This window comes from Lonchura striata, chromosome 5, assembly GCF_050655825.1.
Source record: "Lonchura striata isolate lonStrDom1 chromosome 5, ASM5065582v1, whole genome shotgun sequence".
In the NCBI taxonomy this organism is placed as follows: domain Eukaryota; kingdom Metazoa; phylum Chordata; class Aves; order Passeriformes; family Estrildidae; genus Lonchura; species Lonchura striata.
The window spans coordinates 52,600,767-52,624,924 of record NC_140707.1 but is presented as its reverse complement, the minus strand read 5'-3'; the positions used below and the strand labels follow the sequence as shown (position 1 = coordinate 52,624,924).

General features: G+C 39.1%; 1 protein-coding gene across 25 annotated transcripts in view; it reads right to left on the bottom strand.

Annotated features, from left to right (window-relative positions):
* The window catches only part of NRXN3 (neurexin 3), a 963,701-nt gene that overhangs the window by 698,084 nt on the left and 241,459 nt on the right, over positions 1-24,158 (bottom strand). For all 25 annotated transcript variants that reach the window (XM_085582217.1, XM_021542849.4, XM_085582229.1 and 22 more), the window contains 2 exons: positions 8,808-9,109; positions 2,065-2,226 (listed from right to left, as the gene is read on the bottom strand). In XM_085582217.1, the coding sequence (XP_085438343.1) occupies positions 2,065-2,226; positions 8,808-9,109 (464 nt within the window). The remainder of the gene's footprint in view (positions 1-2,064; positions 2,227-8,807; positions 9,110-24,158) is intronic.

Here is a 24,158-nt window from a genome sequence, read left to right as displayed (position 1 = left end):
GCCTGGCACATAACACACAAACCCTGACACCACGAGTTGAGCATCAGTAGGTTGATGACTTGTCAAGGCAATTACAGCCACAGAACAACATCTAGCTCAGCATTGCTGCTTCCATGACCCCTATGTCTTTATAACACTTTGCGGAGACCTCAATATCTGTATCCCTATAAATCACAGTGATAATCACAAATTGCATTAGAAAAGAGAAGAAAGAAGAAAAAAGATGACTGCAAGCTAGCATCAAAACTAAACTGTTCCAAGTTTGGGATTTGGACAGAACTCATCTTTTAACTGTTTTGTTTTGGGATTCTTTTTCCAAGGATCACTTTTTTGGTTCCTGCGGCTAGCCCGGCAGTCCAATCTCTATTACATATGTGTGAATTTTCTCAATGCTCTGGAATAACTATGTGGCAAGTGCAGCCAGGCAGAGTAGGACAAAACAGTTTTCAGAACCAGCTAGCTCTTCCTGACCAATGCAGCCACTCAAGTGCACAGACTTAGCAACCCAGTGTAAGGACTTAAAGATCATAGCTGTCTGTCTCAAATACTGTTAAGGCCACAGAACGACTTTGCCATGAGATGGGCACAGAATGGAGGGATGGGACAGTGCTAACTCCAAGCAGAGGGGAGATCTGGTCAGCACATCCTGGGTAATGCATCCAGACAAAACTTCCCACTGTGGTGAACTTTGTAAAGAAACAACTTCTACGCATATCACTGGTCAAACAAAGATCACCCCAAGTTAGGGGACAAATGGCATCTGTGACCACTGAGGGACCCCACCACCTCCCAATCCCTTCCCCAAATATGCCTCCATGGATACCAGGAACTTGGACTGTAAATTAAGCAACCATGACCAGGAACTTGAGATAACAGAGGTGATTCTATTGTCCAAGTGCTATCTCAAGCCTAGGGGGAGGTAAAAAAAGCTGTGAGAGCAGAATGTATAACTCATAATGGACATAAAGAATGCAGAAGTTATGGGCCACAAGGAAAGCGACTATGCTGAATCAGCTTGGACTGGGTAAAAGGTAATTCCATCAGAGGGAGATTGTGACCACTGATTCACAACCCACCAACTCAAGAAACCCACCAACTAAAAAAACCAGAAAGACTGAGCATGGGACTAATTAACATTAGAATCAAGTGAATGATTAAACCAATAGAATAAAAAATGTGAGTAACCAATGAACATTAATTCCTTTGTTTGAAAAGATACGTCAGCAGTTTTGAGTGACCCCAGGCCTCCCACCACTGAGAAGCCTAGAGTGAAGGACCAACAGGACACCACCAACTTCATGGGTGGTGACTATCTTCTGTTTAATCTCTCTCTCTTTTTCTCTCTTTTCTACTTCTTTCTACCTCTCTACCTAACATTTTATTGTTCAATAAAATCTATACTATTGACTTCAGCATATGGTATTGTTTGCACTTTAATTCAGGGAGAGGCATCTCTCAATAATGATACCATAACACAGAGTACACTTCATGTCCACATGCCATGTGATTGGCACACCTCCCTGACACACTTTCATGCTGCATTTTCCTTGCAAAATTAACACTTTTTATGCTACCTTAAACTTTCACTTTTCTGTTTTATTCTATTTCTGTATCTTCCTGGAAAATTCAGATCTAACTATACTCCCAGTTGAAATCCAGGACCTTAAAAAGTATTCTAAATAAGCTTCTGATTATGATTTTTTAATCTCAAAATGCTACTTAGTAATCAAAGGCTACTGTTCTTTTTATAATGGCTATTGCCTAAGTGCCTAGAATATAGTAATGCTTTCTTCTGAAGGGCTAACAGCTTAGAGAAGACACCTCTCCTACTACCATGAGCATTTTTTTTGGTAATCCAAGCACTAAAAGTACGATTCTGCCTTAAGTTCATAAGTTTTCCAGCCTTCTGACCAGCTAAATGATGATGAGTTTATCTTTACAGAGATGCCGCAGTTATCAGTATAAAATTAGGCACCAGGAAAGGAATTAATTGTGTAAGGCAGGAAAGAGTGATGACTTTAGCAAATTAAAGCACACAGACAAGAATTAATTTCAAATAGTTACCTCTTTGAGGCAGCCCATGAAGTTATTGCTTACTGGAGACCCAGGTAAATCGGCAGTACTGGGGCTCCCTCCCACGTAAAAGAAGTCATCTGAGCCCAGCATGGTGTAGTCCTCCTGTGTGTAGCCCGTGGTGGTAAGGATGCCATCCACAGAGATTGTCACCTGTTTGAGGGACACAATGGACAAAGAAAATCCCAGTAATGACCTTACAATCCTGAACAGAACAACTTACCTCCCCTATAATTTTATGCCAGTTTTATTAAGGATTTTGTTGAGATTTGGTATGCTTTTTTTTTTTTTTTTTTTAGTTAAGTCGAGCTCTATTTTCTGGTCTGATTTTCCCACAGAGAAATGCTTCAGCATCTGCTTCTTCCTTTTCTGGTGCATCAGCACTCTCAGGCTTACCCAGCAGCCTATCCGTCCAGATGCTTTCCATCTATTCAGGCCAGAAAATATAACTGTCTTTGAAAGATGTTTCTCATATTAGCTGATTTTATGATTAATTAGAATTTATTTTAATGATTACAGTTAGTTATGGTTGTTAGTAAAAAAAAAACACTAATGAAGACGAGGTTGGTATTTTTTATTTTTTAAGTTTCTTTTGCTCACAGCACACTGACAATCATGCATTCAGGGATAGGGGGAGAGGGAGCTCACTTTCAATATGTTATGGATGTGCATGCCATGTACCTGGAGAGACACACACCCACCACCCACCACAAACAAACAAACAAACAAACAAACAAACAAAAAAAAAAAAAAACAGAAAAAAAAGGAAAAAAAAAAACAAACAAAAAAACCTCAAACTAACCCATAACCAAAATATAAGCAGAAAATAAACCAAAATAAAATAAATAAATTGCACTCCAACAAATGTGATAGACATGGATATGAGAAAGAAAGAAAGAGCTAAAAAGCGTGCACACACTGCACTTTGACCTGTCATGCCAATATATCTGAGGTCCAGAAAGACAACAGAAAAAAGCAAAATAAAGAGAGAGAAGGAGAAGAAAAAGGGAAAAACAACCATTTCACACCCACATGCAATCAAAAATAAAAATACCAAACAAATTCCATAATAACAAAAAAACTCAAAACAAAACAGAAATGTCCCCAAAATCTCTAACCACAAACACATGGAAGGTGAAGGGTGACAGAAGGAAAGGGTGGGAGAGGAGGAAGTGAATTCAATGTGTTTTGCTTAGATGTTGTTAGTGGTTGCAAGGGAAGATGGAGGAAAATAGATCGAGGCCAGGAGGAGACGGGCGAGTCACCAGACGTGGACATGCCATGCAGAGTGTGTACTGAAACAAACAACCGGCTGAGCTCCTGTTGGCCACGCAGGTAGAGGTCAGAGAGAGAGAGAAAGTGAGAGAGAGAGCAAGAGGGAGAAGGAGAAGAGAAAGCAGAGGGAAGGAAGTGGGGAAAAATCATGAGAAATTGGACAACTCTGGCCAGTTTGCCCGTAATAGCCATTGTCACAACAAAAGGGTGAGAGAAAAAGAGAGCCTTCACCACCATGGACTAGAGGCCCTGCAATGGTTCTGATCTAGAAACCTTCAGAGTAAAAAAAACACTAAACTAAAAGCCAAGAAAAAAGTCAAATGAAAACAAAAGCAAAAGAAAGAAATCCAAACTCAAAAACAAGGGACAGAAAATTCCAACAATTTATCACCAAAAAAGAAAAGAAGAACTGAAGACAGAGGTGAAGAAAACAATGAAAGAAATGTCCAAACCCTATTTCCAGAAGAGCTGTTAGTTGCTTTTGATGCTCATTTTTCTATTCAAAAAGAAGAAAGGAAAAAAAAAAAAAAAAAAAAAAAAAAGAAGGGGGAAAACGACATGTTTTTCAATGAAATTAGAATAAAATTAAAGGAAGCAGTAAGTATAAAGGATGGGGGAAAAGAGCAGGTAGGGGGAGGAAAAGGCAGGTAACACACGGCAAACCCAAAAAAAGAGACAATAAGAATGATATCTACCAGACAATGTAGTTTGTTTACCATAGCGTGTCCAATGCCTGAGTGCTTTGCGGAAAAGGGGGAAGAAAGGAAATTAAAAAATCGTGAACAGAACGATTGTTAATTAAAATAACTAAAAGCAAAGATGAGTCGTTAGGGTGTTAGTACATTAGTTGGTTAGTAAAAATGACACATTGCATGAATGATCTAGTGTTAGTTTTTCAAAAAAAGGAGTGGGGCACCTGAGACACACGAAGTGAGAAAGAGGACAATATGACCAGGACTCTATGGGGAACCATGCCATTTGGACTGTAAAGAAACACCTACTCTTCCCACCCTGATATTAGTCATTAACTTCAACCCTCATACACATTATCCAGACCTGAAGCAAAGTTAAAACAGTGCAATACTTACTCTTCAATTGTTCATCAAGGTGCTTCCCTCAAACAAGAACCTTGGGCTCAGAGATATACACACAGAGTACACAGCTTGCCCCTTCAGCACAAACCCAACCATGACTCCCTTCTTCCACCCACCACCACGCCAGCTCCTCTTCCAAGCTTCACTACCCTCAAGTGCTGCAGAATATCACAAGACCAGTATTTACTTTGGCTGGAGGATACAGATGAAGATGAGTCCAAGACTCTGTGTCTTCCTTCCAAGTTTTCCAGTCTGCAGGTTTCCTTACAGTAGCTGAGTTTTTGACTTTCAGGACAAGCACATAACAGTGCCTGTACTTGGCTGTTTGCCTGTAGCTCACTTCTGTCATCCAAGATACAGGAATTTAATCTCTCTTACTGTAGGGAGAAATGTGTCAAGAAACTGTGTAGAAAGAATTGTGTGCCTTGTGTCCAGGCTGAAGACAGAAGACTTACAAGACCTACTGTCCCTCCTGTTTTACTGCATCTCTATTACACAGGAGCTAGGAGAATTGGTTCAGCAGAACTTTTTTAAGCCATCCCAAGGCATGCAGGCATCAACTGTTAGAACCTACACTTGGCTTCTTTGTGTTTTAGCAGTTAAGGAACTAAACATCTTAATAGTAGATTTTGCATTGTGACTAGCTTTAGTGTTAATAGGAAAGGGCAGCCTGTAGAGGCTCCAAGTCCATGTTCCAGTATGATTGAAGTTGGCAAGAATTATCCTAAATTACACAAGGAAGATCTACATTGCCTCATGTAAAAACCATCTGCTTATAGGCTTCAGAGTTGTGCATTAACTAGGAAAATAGGTTTTTGAAGACTTTGTGGCATTGAGCATGAAGCCCCAAGGTTATTTGCCAATGGGAATAATAATAGTCTGTACTTGGAAATAATGAGCACAAACTCCTGAATTCTTCACCAAGGAAGTCTTAGTCACAGCAAATTGTTGTGTTAGTAAATTTATTTTTACAAACAAGGGAGTTAAAGTATGGGACTGGGAGAAGAGCATGCTAGAAACCAGATGGAGTGTCAGCAGCAGCCCTGAAGACAGGCACAGGAGGTGTGACCTTCAGTCTCCTCTGCTCCTTCTCCCACCAGACCACACTACCCCAAAGACACTCTGAAAGCCCCAGTAAAATTCAGCCGTGATCCTATCACTAAGTAAAGGTTTCTCACAAGGCAGAAAGAGGGCTTAGTTTTAACTGAAATAATAAGATAAATAAACAAGGAGATTTGCTTTGACATTAACAATCTCTACTCAAGGGAATCTGTGGATTCACTTGGTTTCTCTCTAAGGAGATTAACTGCTGTGATAGTCATTTGATCTAAAAAAAAAGGAGCCCTTAGTATTCTCCCAGCTTAGGTACAAAACATTTAACAATTCCAAAAAGTACTAAGCACAAGTCCAACTATTTAAAGTTCCACTCTAATTCTAGAAACAGACAAAAAAAATATACAAATCCTCCTCCCCTTTCTCTTAGCCTCCAAAAATGAAGAGGAAAAGATTAGATGGCAGCCTGAAGCTGCTGATAGTCCACTTAGCTGGAATTTATTAGATTTAGATAATATTCTTGCAATGTCTAAATTATTGCTTTTAAAGTTATTTTAAAGAGAAATATATCTACCTCCAGTGCAATATTTTCAACCAATTACAAGGAGGCTACTGATTTTCTTATAAAGCTTCAACATTAAGAGGCAATATATTTTATTGGGATTTTATGTTTGGTTTTGGAATGGGTTATTTAAGGAAACATGACCACAGCTGGAAATAAGACTTTCTAGTGAACTATATTGTACTGCAAAGTAACAGGTGAATTTATGTCAGAAAGACATAGAATCAATAGTGTTTTACATACAAAATTATTTAGGTGACACAAAATTATATTGGATGACAACATTTAAGACTATCATGACTGCTCCGCCTCAAGGCCTCATCACTTCCAATATCTGGGCAGCTTTAGATTCTGGGTCAATGTCTTAATTTTGAGACAGATCAAAAGTTAAAATGCAAGTATCCAGGGAAAAGATGACTAAAAAGAAGTCCAGCTTTATTGATATTTATTGGTTGAACTATATTCTGTCATGTTTAACTATAGAAATGGACCCCAAATCACCTCTGCTAATTAAATGTAATTTTATTTGAAGACTGGCCTTTCTTTGCAAAGAGCCCATCCATCTCATTAAATCATCTTCTCTCTTGCCCAGTCAAGTTGGACCCTTTAAGATTTTAGGATCACTTAGAAACATTCACAGTGAATAGATCAGGAGGCTAAAAAATTTTATGGTGCTGCTTTATTGGCAAGGGACTACCTATTTTGTAATAACTGCCAAAGTACTGTCCTGGTCTCATCAAATACGAAAAGGCATAGACAGATTTCCATTTTCTCAGTCCACTTCTGTGGACCAATTAAAAAATCACTAGTTAAAATATTAAGAAAAAGAATGCCACATCTTCCCATCCACAGTTTTGTTTCTGACCCTTCACCTTCTTCATGTTCAAGATCCAAACCAATCCTGGCATGAAGCAAGGATTAATTTTGCTTCTGGCACATTTGCCCACTGAAATTCACTTCAAATGAAAAATAAAAAGTATTATTAACTAAAATGGCCAGTGACCTCTACTGAGATATTCAAGGACCAGCTGTTCTGAAACTACCTAAAAATTAAAAAAAAAATAAGATCACATCAAAGAAAGCCATATATTCTGACCTTTCGAGACTGACAAACCTAGACCAGTCAGTGCACCTTCGTCTACTGTACTGATGAGAAAGGTTAAACAAAATAGGATCATTAAGAACCATCCAGTGCATAAGAAATGAAATTTTCATCTGTATAGATACTATTGAAAACATAATGATTTTTTTTCCATACATAAGAATTCTGTAGTCTCATTAAAGTTTGATGACAGATTTTTTTTCAGACCCTGAACTCCTAAGCATGTAGAAATACAAGGATTTACATGGCAAAGACAAATAAAAATCTGCAGCCCCAAACACAAATATTAAAAAGACATGAACTCCTGATAACAGAAAAATTATCCACTGACCTCTACTAGTAGGGACTTTTTCTGATTCCTGGCACTGATTATCCTATAGTCACAGATACTTTGCTCTTAGCTAGTGTAAAACGCTACCACAAATTACATTGTATAAACTTACATAAAGCTATTTAAAGGTTGTGCTAATATTGACATTAATGAGAAAATAAACAGGTCACATTGTATTCACAATTTAATATTTAATTTAATTCTAAATCTTAGTTTACAAGCTATTTCTGCTCCTCTACCAATCAGCAAGACATCAAATAGCTCCTATTCACCATGTAAACATCATTTGTTATGCAGCGAATGGCCCTTAGTGACTTGATATATTTACCAGCTTTCAGAGCAGTTATTTAATTTTATCTTATCTATTTATGTATGAATTTATATTTCCTAAGAAAGGCTTCAGGATTTTAAGACTAGCCTACTACCAAATACGTCACCTGATACAGTTGTCTGCTAGGAAAAGCAGCATGTAGATGTGCAAAATTACAGTAGTAAAATCAGAAAAACTTTTCCAAAGTGGAATTGTATGGTTCTGGATTAATCTGAGTTTGCATGGGGTTTTTTGATCCTTCCACTTTTCCAGTCCTCACAGCAAACAGAAGAGTCTCAAGGCAGAGACAAGAAATAAAGTAGAATCTCATTATAGAAAGAAGGGGAAAAAAATCAAAAGGAAAAAAAGAAGAACAGAGAATCAAGAAGACTCAGAGAGACTCCAGCCAATTAATTCCAAAACTATAAAGTTGAAATAATTACACACATACCCACCAGTCTGCACACCTGCACACTCATATGCACACACAAAAGAAAAGGAAAAGAGAAACAAAAGACTTTCAGAATTAGAACTGTGACATCATGGCAATGCTAAACCAATTAACAAAACTGAGAGAAAAAGGAGAGAGGTGTAGAGCGTTGGCTGTTGGCAATAGGCTCTATTCCCACAATAATTAAATGCAACAAGAATATTACTGATAAGATTGAATCATAATTAAGGAAATAATAAAATTTAAAAGGGGAGAACAGAAAAAGAAAAAAGGAAAAAGGAGATGAAAGTAAAGTTATATCACAAGTTTTTATTATTAAATCAAACGGGGAAAAAAATAGAAAATTAATAAAGTGGAAATAAAGATATTGCAGGAGGGATAAATTCCCATTAACTAATGTTTTTTTCACTGTCTTTTAGGCACCAAGATCCAGAATAGGTGGAGAAACTCTAGCAATAGCACTGAGCTTTCCCATTTCTCCATTACTCTCTGCATCTGCCTGTCCCAATAAAACAAAACAAAACTCTCCCCAGCACTTTCTCCCCTCCACCATTACCTGCCGCAGGTTGCGTGTCACCTTAACGTCGTGCCACGCGTTGTCATTGAACTTGCCGTTGACCGGCTCCACGATGGCCTCAAAGGCCCCAGACCCCAGGTTGATGACCAAGGAGACTGCACCGTCTTTCAGGGCCAGGTTGACGTAGTCAGCTGACTTGCCCGTGTGCAGAATGAGCCCGTTGCGTTGCCATGTCTTGAAGGAGAGCGTGATCTCATCACTGCTGCTCTGGATGGGGTTTTGTGACAGGTCGTAGCAAAGGTATTCGGAGCCACGGAAAGTGGCCATGTTCTCATCTCGCGCTGGAAAGGAAGGGAAAAGAAAGATCTATTCAGTGGTCAGCCAAGAAGAGATTTACGGTTGTCATGAAGTTTAGGCATCCCACGGCACTGTCAGCTGTAGAGCTAAGTATCAAGGCATGTCAATAGCTGTAGAGCTCCTTTTGTAATATGGCTACCAAGAGAATTAACTGCAGGGTCGTCAGTAGCGATGAATTTCAGCGCTGTGTTTTTAGTTTCACTGTAGCACTGTCTCCATAGGGACCATTCTACAGTATGCAGTGGAGTCTAGGAAAAGCACATTTAAGGACTGTTATAAGACATTTCACATCCTTTTTAGGAGAAGGATGGAAAGCTCTATTATTCACAACACAACCACCACATATGCGTCGATTAAAAAAAACAGCAACATTTTCCAAAGATCAGTATTTAGATTCAGCTCTACTGCCATCTGAATCTATCTTAACCTATCCGACAGGAAAGTTAAGAAAAACACCAGAATAGAATCCTAACAGAACTGCCTCTTTCTTTCAATTGAATTGAAAGACCAAGCAAACAAGAGGGCCACATGAGGTGTGTACAGATTCCTTCTCTGAGAGCATGAGGGAAGTCCACATAAAACATTTTGTCCACAGATATAAGTAATGTTGCTGGTAAACACATCTGAGAACTTTGCCTGTTTTATCACCTTATCCAGGAAATCTGTACTAGATAAGGCCATCTTTTTCAATCAGCAAAAATAAACATGGGGGAATTATTCATAGCACATGACATTTAATATTTCCTCATGAAGAAAATAAATCTCTTCTATACAATAACAAAAGCCACTGCATTTATTTCTCAGCAATTGGAAGCAGCATTTGAGTACTATGAAAATCCCTTGTGTGAGCTAGTGGTCTACTTCCGAGTACCTGGGTTGCCAGTCACTCAAAGCCAGTTCTGCTGCATGAGCCAGCTGCAAACCCTGATTTTATCCAGTAGAAGAAACACCAGAGAGTGACAGGAAGGCTTGGAGGAGGACTAGCTAGTGCCAGCTGGGAGGAAATGGTACTTGCAATGGAGTCTGTATAGATCCCACCCCCCACTCCATATTGCAGCACCTTCCTGACTCCCAGCTGTGAAAGCAAGGCTAAGCAGTAGATAGTACAAGTAATCAAGTTATCATTGCTTACAAATCACTGCACAAGGCAAATGCTGGTGCTATTTTCATTGGCATTATTAGTACTTTTCTGCTTCGTTTTGTACCATTTAGTAATCTTAATAAGGATTAGCCAGAATTTATTAGTACAAGACTGAAGGGAAAATACTTGTTGTCATAACCATTCTTGGAGAATAACTACATGGTAAAATCTGTGTTCTCACAGCATAAAATAATGACAACAAAACAGCACAGTATTGCAGCTTTTAAGTATAACATTCTCAAGCGAAAGGTCTGCTTTAAGCAGAGACTCCTGCAGAAGCAATGCGTGTTTGAACTTCAGTAAGCAAGCCATGTGTCCAGATACTCCTGCAAGCAAACAGCCACCCAAATTGCTCCATGCAGTAGCACACATTAGAAGCCAACTGGCTCAAAAGCAGCTTTTCAGAAGAAGACCTGTGGTCCCAGCAGACTAGCTGAGGACAAGCCAGCACTGCCTGTCCTTTCAGCAAAGGCCAGCTGCATCCTTGGCTGTCTTAGCAAGAATGAAGTCAGCAGGCCAAAGGAAGTGATTCTTCCCCTAATGGACACTTACAAGATCACATCAGGAGTGTTCTGTCCAGCACTGAGCTCCCTCATATAAAAATTACATCAAAATACTGGAGTCAGTCCAGCAAACAGCTACCACCATACTCAAGGCACTGGGTTGATGTGTGTGGAAATGCTGAGGGAACTGGGTTCACTCTGCCTCAAGGAGAGACAATTCAAGGGAAATCTTACTGACCTCTTTAATGACTTAATGGAAGAACATAGACAAGACAGGGTCAAATTCTTCTCAAGAGTTGTGCAGAAGGATGAGAGGCAGCAGATGCAGCTGCCTCTGTGTATCCCCTGAGCTACCGCACAGTAGCTTCTGTCAGGCAACATGAAAGGTTTATTTCCAAGCATAGCCTCTCCATACTGTCCCAAATGTTAGGATGCTCTGACATACACCATAGCTGAGATCAAAAAGCACCTGAAAATTACCAGAGAGCATGGAAGAGGGAAAGAGATATAGGTTCTTTCCGCAATGAATGAGAAGGAAAAGCCCCGAGTAGGCTGCAGGTCTCCCAGTATTTCTTTATGCTTTCAGACACAGTCTGGTAACACCTGGAAGACCACAGAGCAGTTAACCACTTGTTACTTTTTAGCTCATGACCCTTGTGCTGTACAGTTTTGAAGGTTCCTCAGATTGCACTGTGATATTTATATCTTCTGTATTCTTTAAATAGTGGTAGTGTACCAAGCAGCTTCTGCACAGGAGCACACAAGCTAACATTAAGATCCAAGCTGAAGTCAGCAGGGATCATTGGTTCATGTTACATGAAGCAATAGATCAAACCCTGATTTTTCTGATATGCAAAACCCTATATATAGGCAGTGATATTTAATTTAATTGATGATCTAGTTAATAAAGGGTGGCAATGCAACTGCATAAAATAACATTTACTTAAAACATATTTTGGATATGTTTGAAACCTATTGATTTCTGTATGATTTGCAAGATTTAATTTTTAACATAGTTAATACTAAATAGATATATAAAAATCAGAATGTCAGTGCATATAAGGAATCAAATCTTCCATTCCTCTTGTTAGTATTAATCTAAATCCATTATTACTTCCTAATTCATTCACATAACTAAATTCTCTGCAATAGCTGTGATTTTCAAAGATCCAAGTCCTGTACCAAATTCCACACTGGGACTTAAACTTTCACATATTCAAGATGCAAAAAAATCCCTGAATAGAAGCAAACTCAGAATCTTCAAACTAGCACAGATAATTTCCTTGAATGAATGGAGTCACTGATCACTTTAATGGGAAATGTTACCCTTTTCTCATCAATCCCTAGCAGACACACCCAGCACATTAAGCAGTTACTATCACCACCATGCTGCAAAGCCAGTTTTGCAAGTCTCAGATTTATATCCGTTTAAAATCCAAACCAGCCATCAGAACATATCAGAGGTTGAGTGCAGGAACAGAAACAAAACCACAGCAAACAAGTACCTAAGCCAAGCTCCTGGCTCTTCTCATCCCTGAAGAAAACCCAGAGCTCACTGTGTCTCAGGTCCCCTACAGAGGTAAAGAGCCCAGGGTCTTCCCTTCCAGTATACAGCTATAATGCATCTTCAGCAAATCCAGATGGCAATTTTAGCCTCAGTTTTTATGTGCAATGTTGTTGCTGTTCCTGTCAAAGCTCTTTCTACGAAGAAGAATATTCAGAGCTCCCAGAATCACTAAGAGGTAGAAAACTTGGCATTTTGATTTATAGATGAGGAAACCAATGCACAGACATTTTAATGGGTTTACTCAGAGCCACCAAGAAAACTCAATGCTAGAGAAAGAATTTGAATTCAGGAGCTCCTATCTCTCTATCCTGGGATCATTCCAGAGGTTCTCATACATTTGTGGAGGGAAACCAACCTCCTGCTTTTCTCTAGTCCTTCCAGGATCTCATCTTAGCTAAGGTGTGGAGAAAGCAGCCTCTAAAGTTTTGAATGATGCTTGAAAAAACTACTTCATGACTGCAAAGCTGAAAACAGCAAACCCTAAAAGCACTCATTTTGCTCAAAGGTGTGAAGCTTCATACTCAAGAAAAGCAGCATCTCATGTAACAGAAATTTTGGCCTCAGACACAATTAAGAAATATTTAGAAATATATAAAATGGGTGGTGACTTTTCTGACATCTCCTGAAGCAAACCTCAAGTAGCTCTCCCTAAAACCAAGGGTCAGCTGCTCACCACTCTCACCTTCACTGCATTACAGATGTCCTGTGAGGCAGGACCCCTATCTCACTGGGGTTTGGTTTACAGTCAACATTATGTGACTGAATGTTAAAACTAAGGAAAGCACTTGGAAGTGATCAAAGCACCTTGCCCAGATTGATGTCATTAAAACAAACCTCCAGGCTTAGTAGTTTAGTAAAAAATTAGGCTTTTATTTTAAAGAGATCATCTCAGAATCCAGTAGTAGCTAAAAGCAGATTACTGCAGCCTTTGTTTATCCTTCTGCTGGATTCTTCCTTTCCAGCCTTTGAACAGGAAAAATAACACATCCAAGTAATTGGTTTTTTCTAGTCTAACCATTCTTCAAACCACCCGATCAGATCAGTAACACCACTCATAAGACTCTCTCATTTACAGATATTATTTAATTATTTAAATACATTAGAAGAAGTGTACAATACATTCTTCAGTGCATTAAGCGTCTTCCAAGCACCACCAACAGTGATACTGATATGTGGAAGCTGTGAGAGCCATATCACAGCTGCATTTATATTACAAATTGCATTTATATTACAAACTGTAAAGTAAGAACATATAAGTCATATTAACGTCATAATGACTGAACTGATTACATTGATCAAATCTTGGAAAAAGAATATGACTTCTAACCTCAAGGAAATTATAGGAATAATTTTTCAGAAGAAAAAGAATTTTTGCAGTTGGAAAAAAATTGTCTGTAAAATCATAGAATGATGTTATAACAGATAAAAATTAAGTGCTGAGCTGCAGTCCTACAGTAAAAGGAGTAGTCTCTTAAATGCTTACTAATGTTAAACCATTCTGGGAAATGTTACATCTTTCAGAAATAGTGTAATTTACTGTTTCCTCAGACTCCTCATGCTCACTTACTCCTTCTACATAACTTGTAACTTGGAAGCAGAGAGGAATCAGCATTACAAGATTAGAAACAGTGTGGGGAAGAATCAATGCAAAACAATTCCCATCCTGTTTAAGAGATGCAAAAAGTCCACAGCAAAGAGTTAGGCCAGAAGTCCACAGCAAAGGTGAGATGTACTCAACAGCCAGTGCTCTTTCAATGCCAAACGCAAATTTTGCACGTAGTGTAGCAGCTCTAATCTTATGCAAAAAGCTCTTTCACCTCACCAGTAAGAGCAAAGGAAGCATTAATGTTCACCAGAGAACATCAAGTGCCTAGCATGAATCATGCCCTCTACTCTCTTATCTGCTACTCTACCCATTACCCTTCAAATCTAAAGTAAAATGCTTGTTAAAAGGTCCTCAAATTTAAGCCCAGAAGAGATCAAGGAGACTTGGCAACACAATGAATGTTCAGGGGTTTTTGTCAAACCTGACTAATCTATTATTTCCCTGTGCAGCTAAGCTCCTAATGAAAACAAGAGGAAGAACTTCTTTATCTGAAGATACTGCATGAGAGCTCTGGAACTCCATGTTCCACCTCTGCTTTTGTCTGTGTGTGTCCTTGGATAATGCTCTTTGGGCTGGCTCCAGCGCAGAGGAGGCTCTGACCTGTGGGATTGCAAACCATCCCTAAGAGGTCCAGAACTAGCCTGCAGGGTGACTTCTTTCACCTGATGAATTTGGACCACTGCACAGCAAAGACTGAGTGCAAAGCGAAGGAAGAGGGATAACAGTGCCTGTATCTTTAGCCCAAAGAAAGGAGAAATCTTCCCTAGGCTCCTGATCCTCAAAATAGTTGACACGTACTAAATGTATAAAGCAGTTTCCATATATCACTGTCACATAACAGTGGCAGAGCTAGTAGCCTGTTAGAAGCACAACTGCCCTATATTTCTAAAGTATGACTATGAGCCTATTAAATAGACAGTTAGGGATCTTATCATCTAAATAAATAAATATTCACCCAAATGAAAAGCTATTTTGCTTGTCAGTGCTAGGAATCTCCTTTTCACTCAACAGTATTATAGCAGTCATTTGGCAAAATTTCTTCTGAGAGGAAAAAACGTAAATCAGTTATACCACACAAAATCTCCTAGTGAGTCCACATATTGAGCACAGATTTTTTTTAACCTAGTTTTGCCAATTATATGATCCACAGGTTCCCTACTCACTCTCTAAGCAGCATATTGCCTTTTCTGAAGAGAAAAGCAAGAAAACAGAAGTGTCTGAACTCCTCCAATGATGCACACAAAATAGCTGAAAAACACAGCCATAAAAACCTTTTAGCTAAAATGTTTTGATGACAAAAGTATTAATACTACAATAATGAAAATTAATAAATGACATGTCTACAAAAGATTATAGCATATGTCTGGTAACACCATTTCTTTAAATTGCTCATTAAAATTGATCTAAATGACAAAGTAGAGGCATGGAAGCCAGAACCTCAGGTTTTTATCCTCAACTCTGTCACTGATTCACTGTGTAACCTGAGGCACTTAATTAACCTTGGCTGTCTCCATCTGTACTATAAAGATAACAAAAACATAGGTTAAGTCCTTAAGACCTATGGGAAAAGAACTTTATGAGTTTAAAAAAACTCTGAAAACCAAGAAATGTTCCACATCTGTGAGGAGACGCCCTCTACCAACCCAGTGTATATGTAGTGTACAGTGTCCTGAGAATCCTCTTCTCCACATATTTTCCATTATTTGCTAAATACAAACTGTACTGGTATCAGTGTGTGATGTTGTGTTCTCTGTCAAAGAAATTATAAACTGCAGGTATTGGTCTGACACCATGGCACTATGTACTTAGAGCTGTGTTTGTTCTTTATGTTCTGATCAGCTGACCATAGGGACTACAGAAACAATTCTGCAACCATGTCTTCCTTAACCCCAAAATGAAGTTTAAAAATTTTTGTTTACACGACCTGAAAAATATATTTCTTAAAAAAACATTTTAAAACAAAATTTTAAAGCAAAAGCATGAAACACGTTTCTTTTGAAATGAATGATGCTGAATAAATCAATTTTTAAAATAATTTGCCTGAAAGAATTTGATATAGTCATATAAATTAATAATTTGTTTTGGTTGAACAGAATATACTTTCTCTTTTCATTTCTCTGAACAATTTTTCTACTCACACTCCTAGTTCCAGAAGGTAGAGAAAAAGCAAAGTATTGCTACAAAATTTGCCAAGAGATATGATGATGACTCGCTGAGCATAAGACCTCCTCTGGATTCCTCAGTGCTAGGCACAGATGAGGGCAGTTCCCAACTCTGCAATTCCTATAGTTTTCCTATTTTCCTGCTACATAACTCCAAAACATAAGCATGCCAGTCACTGAACACACCACCCAGTAGAAATGTTTCCTCACAGGCTGCATGCTCAGCAAGGTGCAAACTGATGAGCGAGAACATCACAGCACCATGGCCATGAAGTTCTAGGTCTAACATGTTCACCAGCTCTGCTGTCACAGAGGCATCTCTACTGCTGGGTGGCTACCTGACCCATCCACCCCTCTGTGTAGAGCACACATGACAGTACAGGTAAGAGTGTGGAAGCATACAGCTGAGCTCTTAATTCACCAGCGTTTCATCTATGTATTCCTGACCAAAGGTGCTGTTTCTTTTCACAGACCAAATAACAAAAAAACCCCAAACAAAAAAATTAAAAAAAAAAACAACAAACTGAAGAACTGAAGCAACTTTCAGGCCAGCAAGCAACACTATATTCACTCCCTAAGAGAGATTTGTTGTTTTTCAGCAGCAATCTGTATCCCAGCTGCAATTCCCAATTTCACACTACCTTTATTTTTCAAGCCTATTAAAAATCAGAAGTCAAACACCAAATACTAATCTTGATTCTAAGCATTTAGACTTGTTTATTACTGGCTGCAGATTCAAAAGCAGTAACACTCAGCTATTAAAACAGTGTTCACTTGGCATTTTTGTTCCTTTCCACACTGAAGGCAAGGTCTCTCCACAATTTTCTGACCTTAGTAAAAAGTCATACCATGAGAAATAAGAACATTAGGTAACTATCACAGTCTTCCCTACATGTGTGGTATGATTAGTCCTGCTTGGGAGAAAAAACATGAAGGCTGTCAGAGGGAGTCTTCCAAGACTGATGCAGGAATGAATAAAATTATTTAGACCAACACTGAGAGGAAGTTGAAAGGGCATTCATAGCAAAAGCACATGTAAGGAGCCCGACAGGAGGCAAAATTCCTGCTTCTGTTGAACATCACTATTTTAGAGAACTGCTGGAAGCTCACAAAGAAAGGGGCAGAAGGGAGAGAGGCAGCAGTGCCAGAGGGGAGTGTGTGCTGCTGCATGCCCGTGGCTCTGTGCTGGCAGCAGCCTTCCAGCAAGCGTCGCGCTTGCTGCTGAGCAGGGAGCCCCTTGGGCATCCTTCCAGCGGGAAGTGGGAGTAGAAAAATAGTTACCGCTAATCACTGTAATAACACAATAATGATCCACAAAATTATCCTTTTCAATACCACTGAGCGGTATTGAAAGCCATGCCCATGGGAAAGGGGAAGTGGAAAGAAAGGTGAAAAGCAAAAGTGCGGTGGAAGAGAGACGAGAGCGGAGCAGAGCAGCACCAGTGGTATCACAGAGACTGCGGCAATGTCAGCTTCCCACGGCTTCTGTGCTACTGGAGAGTGGGTACATGTGGAACCCCAGTACTGCCAGGATAGCAAAATTCACTGCCAAACACTACTGCTGCCCTTCATTTATGCTCGTTGTGAGACATCATTAGGACCATTTATGGAAGTAGCAGTATCCAAACCCAATTTGAGGCAGAACAATTCTTCTCAAACAAAGCCACAGGCAAGAGACTGTTACAAGCTGGCAGAGCAGCCTTGACCAGTAATTACTTAGGGGCAAAAATGTGTGCATTTGTATGCAATGAGAAACATGCTAGGCTTCTGCTATGTGGATACAGCACAAGTTCCGTGCGTGTTTACCAGGGCAATGGACACATGCAGCATAGGAAGGACAGTTGCCTACCCAGCATATTTCTGTGGAAAGGCAGACAAAGTACAGCTGAACAAACACAATAGATAGACATGAAGAGGAGGTGTTCCCTTTGTTACAGTGTGAAAAGAAATGACCTTAGTGTGAAGAGATTTACAAGAGCAAGAAACAGAATCAGGCTGAATGCAAAATGTGGGATAATTAAAATCCTTATACAACTTACAGTACACATCCAAGGGCAGGAATGAAATGCATCCTCCCCATGTCACTTCAGGGCATACACACATGAGGACTTACACACATGCATGTACACAATAAAAATGAATGTGTGTCTTGGCCAGGTGTAAATACTGATACACACAGTCTCAGGGCATAAGCATAGATGTCCATGGTGCACGAGGATGCAAGTGTGGTGGAGGCGTACAGAACTGGCACTGTGCATGGGGGTGAGAGGGAGGGTGTGCCAGTGCTTCTGGCGCATGCTCCAACTTCATCCTGGGCTTTTTTCCTTCCTGATTTAGTTTTTTTTTTCTGCGGCAGAGCAGACTCCATGTCTACAGGGAAGGTGCTTAATGAGTCAAATCCAATCTCTCGAATGCCTTATCAGTTGTGGACAGGCCTGTTTCTGACAGCTGACCTTTCTCACTGCACGCTGCTGAAAAACCCATACACCACAAACAATTAACACAATGCTGAAAACACAAAGCTGAGGGAAGACTCTAGATGACTATAGACAGCACTACATCAGAAGGAAGAGAATGATGCACATAAAAATGACAGAAAGCATCTATATAAAGGGTTTCATTCCACCTTATTTTCCCACACACACCCTTTATTACCATCTTTACAGCTTGGCTGTAGCAAAGTTATGTGCAAAAGCAAGGGTCATGTAAAACAAGAATAAAAAGCATAGAGAACAGGAGACATTTTTGTGATGTATATGACATTAAGCCCATGCACAAATAAATACATGTCAGAATAAATACATCCAAAACTAATACAAAAACGAAAGTTCCTTACTAGAAAACAAAAGCATACAGAGCAGAGGGGGTGAAGACAAATATCAGCCTGCCCTCCAATACTTCTGCTGTTATGGGACTAGTTCCTAAGAAAACAGACAATAATACATTTACTTAAAAGCCTAAACTGAATATTGCCTGAATTAGAAAGATCAGAAATAACAAAAATGTCAAATAGTCCCTTCAATAAGGATAAGGAGACTCATCCCATGAGTGCAACGCCAGTTCCAGGTAAGCAGGAGGTTGCTCCTTTTGGGAGGCCCAAACACTTAAACATAAAGTGGACTGTCTAGCCAGTTGTTCAAGAGATTTGTTGCTCAAGAAAGGGTCAGAAAAAACCTGCATGTTTTCAATTCTGCTGCCAGCTCAGCATGAGGCTTGGGCAAACCGTAAACATTGCATTTTCTGAAATCTCTCTTCACTTTCAGAATTTTATGCAATAGGTACATGCCACCAACATGCTTGAAGATCAAGACTCATGTATCTCAGATTTCAGGAGCAGATCCTAGGCACACAGAATTCATACCCTAATTTGAAAAAGTAGACACCTATCCTTTGTTCAGTAGTCTCCCTGTATGAGCAAAAGAGCACAGCCCACCATTATCACGTTTTGGTTTTTACTATTATTTAATGCAATAACATAACCTCCAAAAGGAGTATGTTTTTTCCATCTTAACAAGTCCTTATATGTTCAAAATAGGAGCTAGATTACACTGAGGAAAGTTCACAGAAAGAAAAAGTTTGCTGGAAAGTTCACAGAAAAAAAAATTGTCAGAAGCTCCTGAGAAGTCATCTGGATGCAGCATTTAACTCATCTAGACACCTGTGGAAAACTAAACATGCTTTTGAAGATTTTGTATTCAACCCAGACAAGACTGACACAAGAGTGGGTTAAAAGGTACAAAAAGTAATTTAAGGTCACAGGGTGGAGTAATTTCCACAGCAGTGCAAAATATGTGTCAGTTTAGCATCTCTGGCTGGTAGTGATGCTGATGAACAGAAAAGGTATTCAGGCAAAAGTACTCCAGTTAATCATTGCAAGTACATAAGACCTCTTCAAAGCTCAACAAATTGAAAAATATTTTAAGAGTAAATATTTCATTATAGGAGGTTTTTGTATTCCAGTGTATAGAGATTTGTATAGAAGTTTTTGTATTCAAGTGAAAAAATTATGCCATGACTATAATTCTTTCTTAGCTATTCCCATGTGGTCTTTTCATATATACATATTATATCTTTTTATTTCAATGCAATAGAAATTGATGCTTAGTATATACTGTAATTATCTTTAAATACTTATCAACTTGTCTGTTTTCATAAATTTCTGATATTATCTATGCTATTTGGAATAATAGATAACAGCTATTCTATCAGCTCATCCAAAATTAGTAACTTCATATCATCAATGAAATGAATTTCATATCTTGATGTGACAGCACCAAAAATGAGCCCAGCTGCTTTCATTAGTTCAAGCTACTGGGTAGCACAATCTTATTAAAGTCTTGTACACATTATCAGGACTGCATATCAACTAAAAGCAGTCGAATCAGTGCTTCTCTTTAGTACTATAAGACAAACTCTGAACTCACTGGCCTTGATAAAAATAAGGAGCAATTTTATGGCAATTAGTGAGGGTATACTGCTGGATGTAAGACAGCCACCATGCTGGTATCCATGTTCATGTTATTTTTCCTAAGCCTGTTGCTAGAAGGTCAGAACTGATGTAATTCTTACTCTTACAAGCAAAGCCCAACTGCTATAAAAATTACTTTTCAAATCTCTCTGCAGGAGATGTGACACTGCCCTTGTGCTACAACAACTGTTGAAAAACCTGTGATTCTCTGTCAGTACAGAAAGGTGCTGCCATTTTTTTCCTGGAGACAAGTACACCCTAGAGGGTCTTGACTTCTGTGGTTTGGAGGTTTGAAACTAGGTTTCTTTTTTAGCAGCAAAGACTCTCATTCTGATTTAAACACCAGGGGTGTTTCTATATTTTATAAATATTTTCTAATTCCTCTTTCACTGAAGTGTTGTCCCCCTTTTCCCACACATTAGCAACTCCATTAACCTGCTGACATCATAGTGTTATCATTTTGGAACTGAAAGCTGGTCAGAGATTTTGGGAAGTTAGGATGGCAGTTTTGGTCACAACCCTTAGAGTAAACCCTTGTGTATCCCATGCATGTGACCAGCATGAAGGATCGTTGAAGCCCTTGCCATGTGAAAAAGATCACCGTGTTTAAAATACAAGACAATTCTGAAAGTGGACTCTGACAGTTTGTAACCTCAAGAGCCTCCAGATTAATTGTCTCTTGACAACTTTCTGGTCAAATGTGCTTGTTCTAACAAAAAATAACTGTTGGTGGTTTGTTTCCCTGTAACTTCTATGTCTATCACTACTTTGCAAAATCACAGAGAAGCTGAAATCTTTTTTCATGCTGCCTCAAGAAACAGAATTTTGTCAAAACAAGTTCTATCCATACCTTCATAACACCATGATCTGTTATGGGGCTGCTGAAAAAGGACTGTTGGCAAAATTTGGCCTTCACATTGTAATTTTAAGAGCTTTTCTGTTAAAGCATATGTCAAAACAAGGTATAACAATTTCTCACAACTCTGTTGGCTCTGCAGAACTTAAAAAAGTAAGAGGGATTAAACCATATAACATTAAATTAATTCATATAGTTGATCTGTCTAGATAGATATAGATATAGATATATATGCAGTTTTATCATTACACACAGATAACTTGACACAAAGAAGTAAAGAAACTTCACTAAATACTTTTTCCCCGATTTTATGCAATTTTTTCTTGCTTGGCGCTATACATCAATCCCACAAAGGGACTGAAAAAAAGAGAACTGTATAACTTAACTAGTCTGGGAAGACAAAGGAGGAAGAGAACTCATTGCATTTAGTACATACCAGTACTGAAAGCTTTTTTACAACTACCTGACAATTTGCAGCATTAAGCTTTACCATCTGCAGCCCACAGAGCATCACAATTGTTCCTGCTGTTGCTTTTAAACTTTCTTGGAGCACCACTTCCCTGTTTCTTTGTCCTAGAGATGTGCAGATTTTGAACTTCTGTGATCTACTTGGCTCGACCATACCATTATGTATAAATCATAAGACATAGTTGTGCCCTCCTCACCTGGGGATATCTTATTGAATGGCCTTCACAATGAATGCTAGTTAAAACACGTTCTCAAGCTTCAGAGATGGCAGCAGACAAATGTTAGTGCTGACCTCAATATTTCATAGCATCTAGTAAAAGAAAATTGTTGGCCCCAAAGATTCTGTTTTTCAGCAGGGGTAAATTAAGAACTCATTTTTAAGCTTCTACAAGAACTGCAGCAACTACATAAAGTTCCTTTAGTTGTGGGTGGTTTATATATATATGTGCTAAAATTGCTTCATCTGGCAGAACTGAGGTTGGTCATCCCCAAAAGACAGAAATGATCCTTGACAGAAACTGTAATTTCCTACCAGCTACAATTTCTAATAGTCATGCAAGCACCAGTCAGACCAGGCTGTGGTCAGCCCTCCTGATCCTTCAGGTGGTTACTCCCCTGCAGGCTTATAAACCTCCAGACTCCACCTGTGCCTGCTTTTTCACCTCTATAAAATAGAGCTCTTTTCTACTGGCTGTAACAATTACTCTTTCCAGAGTAGAACATACCTTGTATGTACAGCTGTGCATCAATATTCCATAACCACTGAGGACGAAAACACAGCTGGGACATGACCTTTCTTAGCTGCAAGGGGAGTTTTAAAGGGGGAGAAAGACATTGCAGCAATGGGAAACTTGGCTTCTGCTCATCAAGGAGTAACCCTGACTGAGGGGCGGGGCATTTGTGTCTCTGTGCACTAGGCAAGCATGTAGAATACATCACATCAACTCCTTCATGGCAGCTGCCCACATGCATCACCTTAACCTTCAGTAAACACAACGCAGCTCATGCCTCAATTTGAATGCACTAGCTTGCTTTTCCTTAGAATTAAAAGAGTACACGTGTTCCTTTTTAATAGCCAAATTCAGTCTAGATTTCTTCTGAGTGATTTTTTATTATAATGGTAATAATCTAAGCCAGCTATCTCCTTTCCAGCACCACCCACCTGATATTATTTTAAATTCTTTCAGCATGCAGGTTTTTCACTGAACTCTTCTCGGACTTTTCCAAAACTGCCTGAATAGCACTAGAGATGAACGCACCATTTCCTGGGTTGAACTTCAAATGTCAATGGCTCCAGCCCTCCTTCACCTCCATGGTTGCATCTGCTATGAACTCATAAACACAATCCATAACCTGTAACATTTGAGTTTATCAATTATTTTCTCACTGCTGCATCTGCCTGCCTGAGGTGTTAGGTTTCCATTGGGATCAACATACACCTCTGATAAATGAATGTTTGTTTGCTAACTGCTTCATATTGATGTGTTTACACTGAATGCTAGCACAGAGGGAGAGGGAATAACAGATTAGGGACCAGTTCAAGTTATTTTTATAACACTTATAATATTCATGTGGTTACAAACAGATTTCATGGCTTTATTTCAGTGGGAAAAATTACAATGAGAAGATTATTTTTTTTTACCAACTGGCATCACACCATAGCAATCAGCTTTAAAGGCAGATACATTGGAAATAACTCATACTTGATGTTCCTGCTTGCTTCTAAAAAAAGTAAAAATGCCCTTACACAGTGATAAATAAAATCTCATATTATAAAATCAACAGATGATCACAAGAAAATATGTCCAACTAGTATTAGAGCATCAACCTCATTGCAGATTTTGCCAGCCAGTTTGTTAGATCTTACTAAAAGTCTCCTAGAGGTCTCCAACTTTGCCTTCCACTGACTAGTGTTTCTGTGGCTCACTCAGTGCACTGGGTAGCTTACTTTGAAGCAGTCACATGGCTGTGTGGAAGCACATCACTGGATGGCCAAGCTATAAATGGCACATACGTGATAAACACATCACAAAACAATCAGCATAATCCAGCCACTGATTGTCTTAGCAGAAGCCAGCAACTGAATGAACTATGAATATTAAACTCCTCTCCAGAGCAACTTTTTGAGCCAGACAAAGCTCTGATGTACACCCATTAGCCATCTGTATGGCATTTCGGTCAAAGATGGCTCTCTTAGCTTCAGACTCATCACCAGAGCCTAAATGTTTTCTGTTTAGGCTGCTAATGACAGACAGGGAGCAT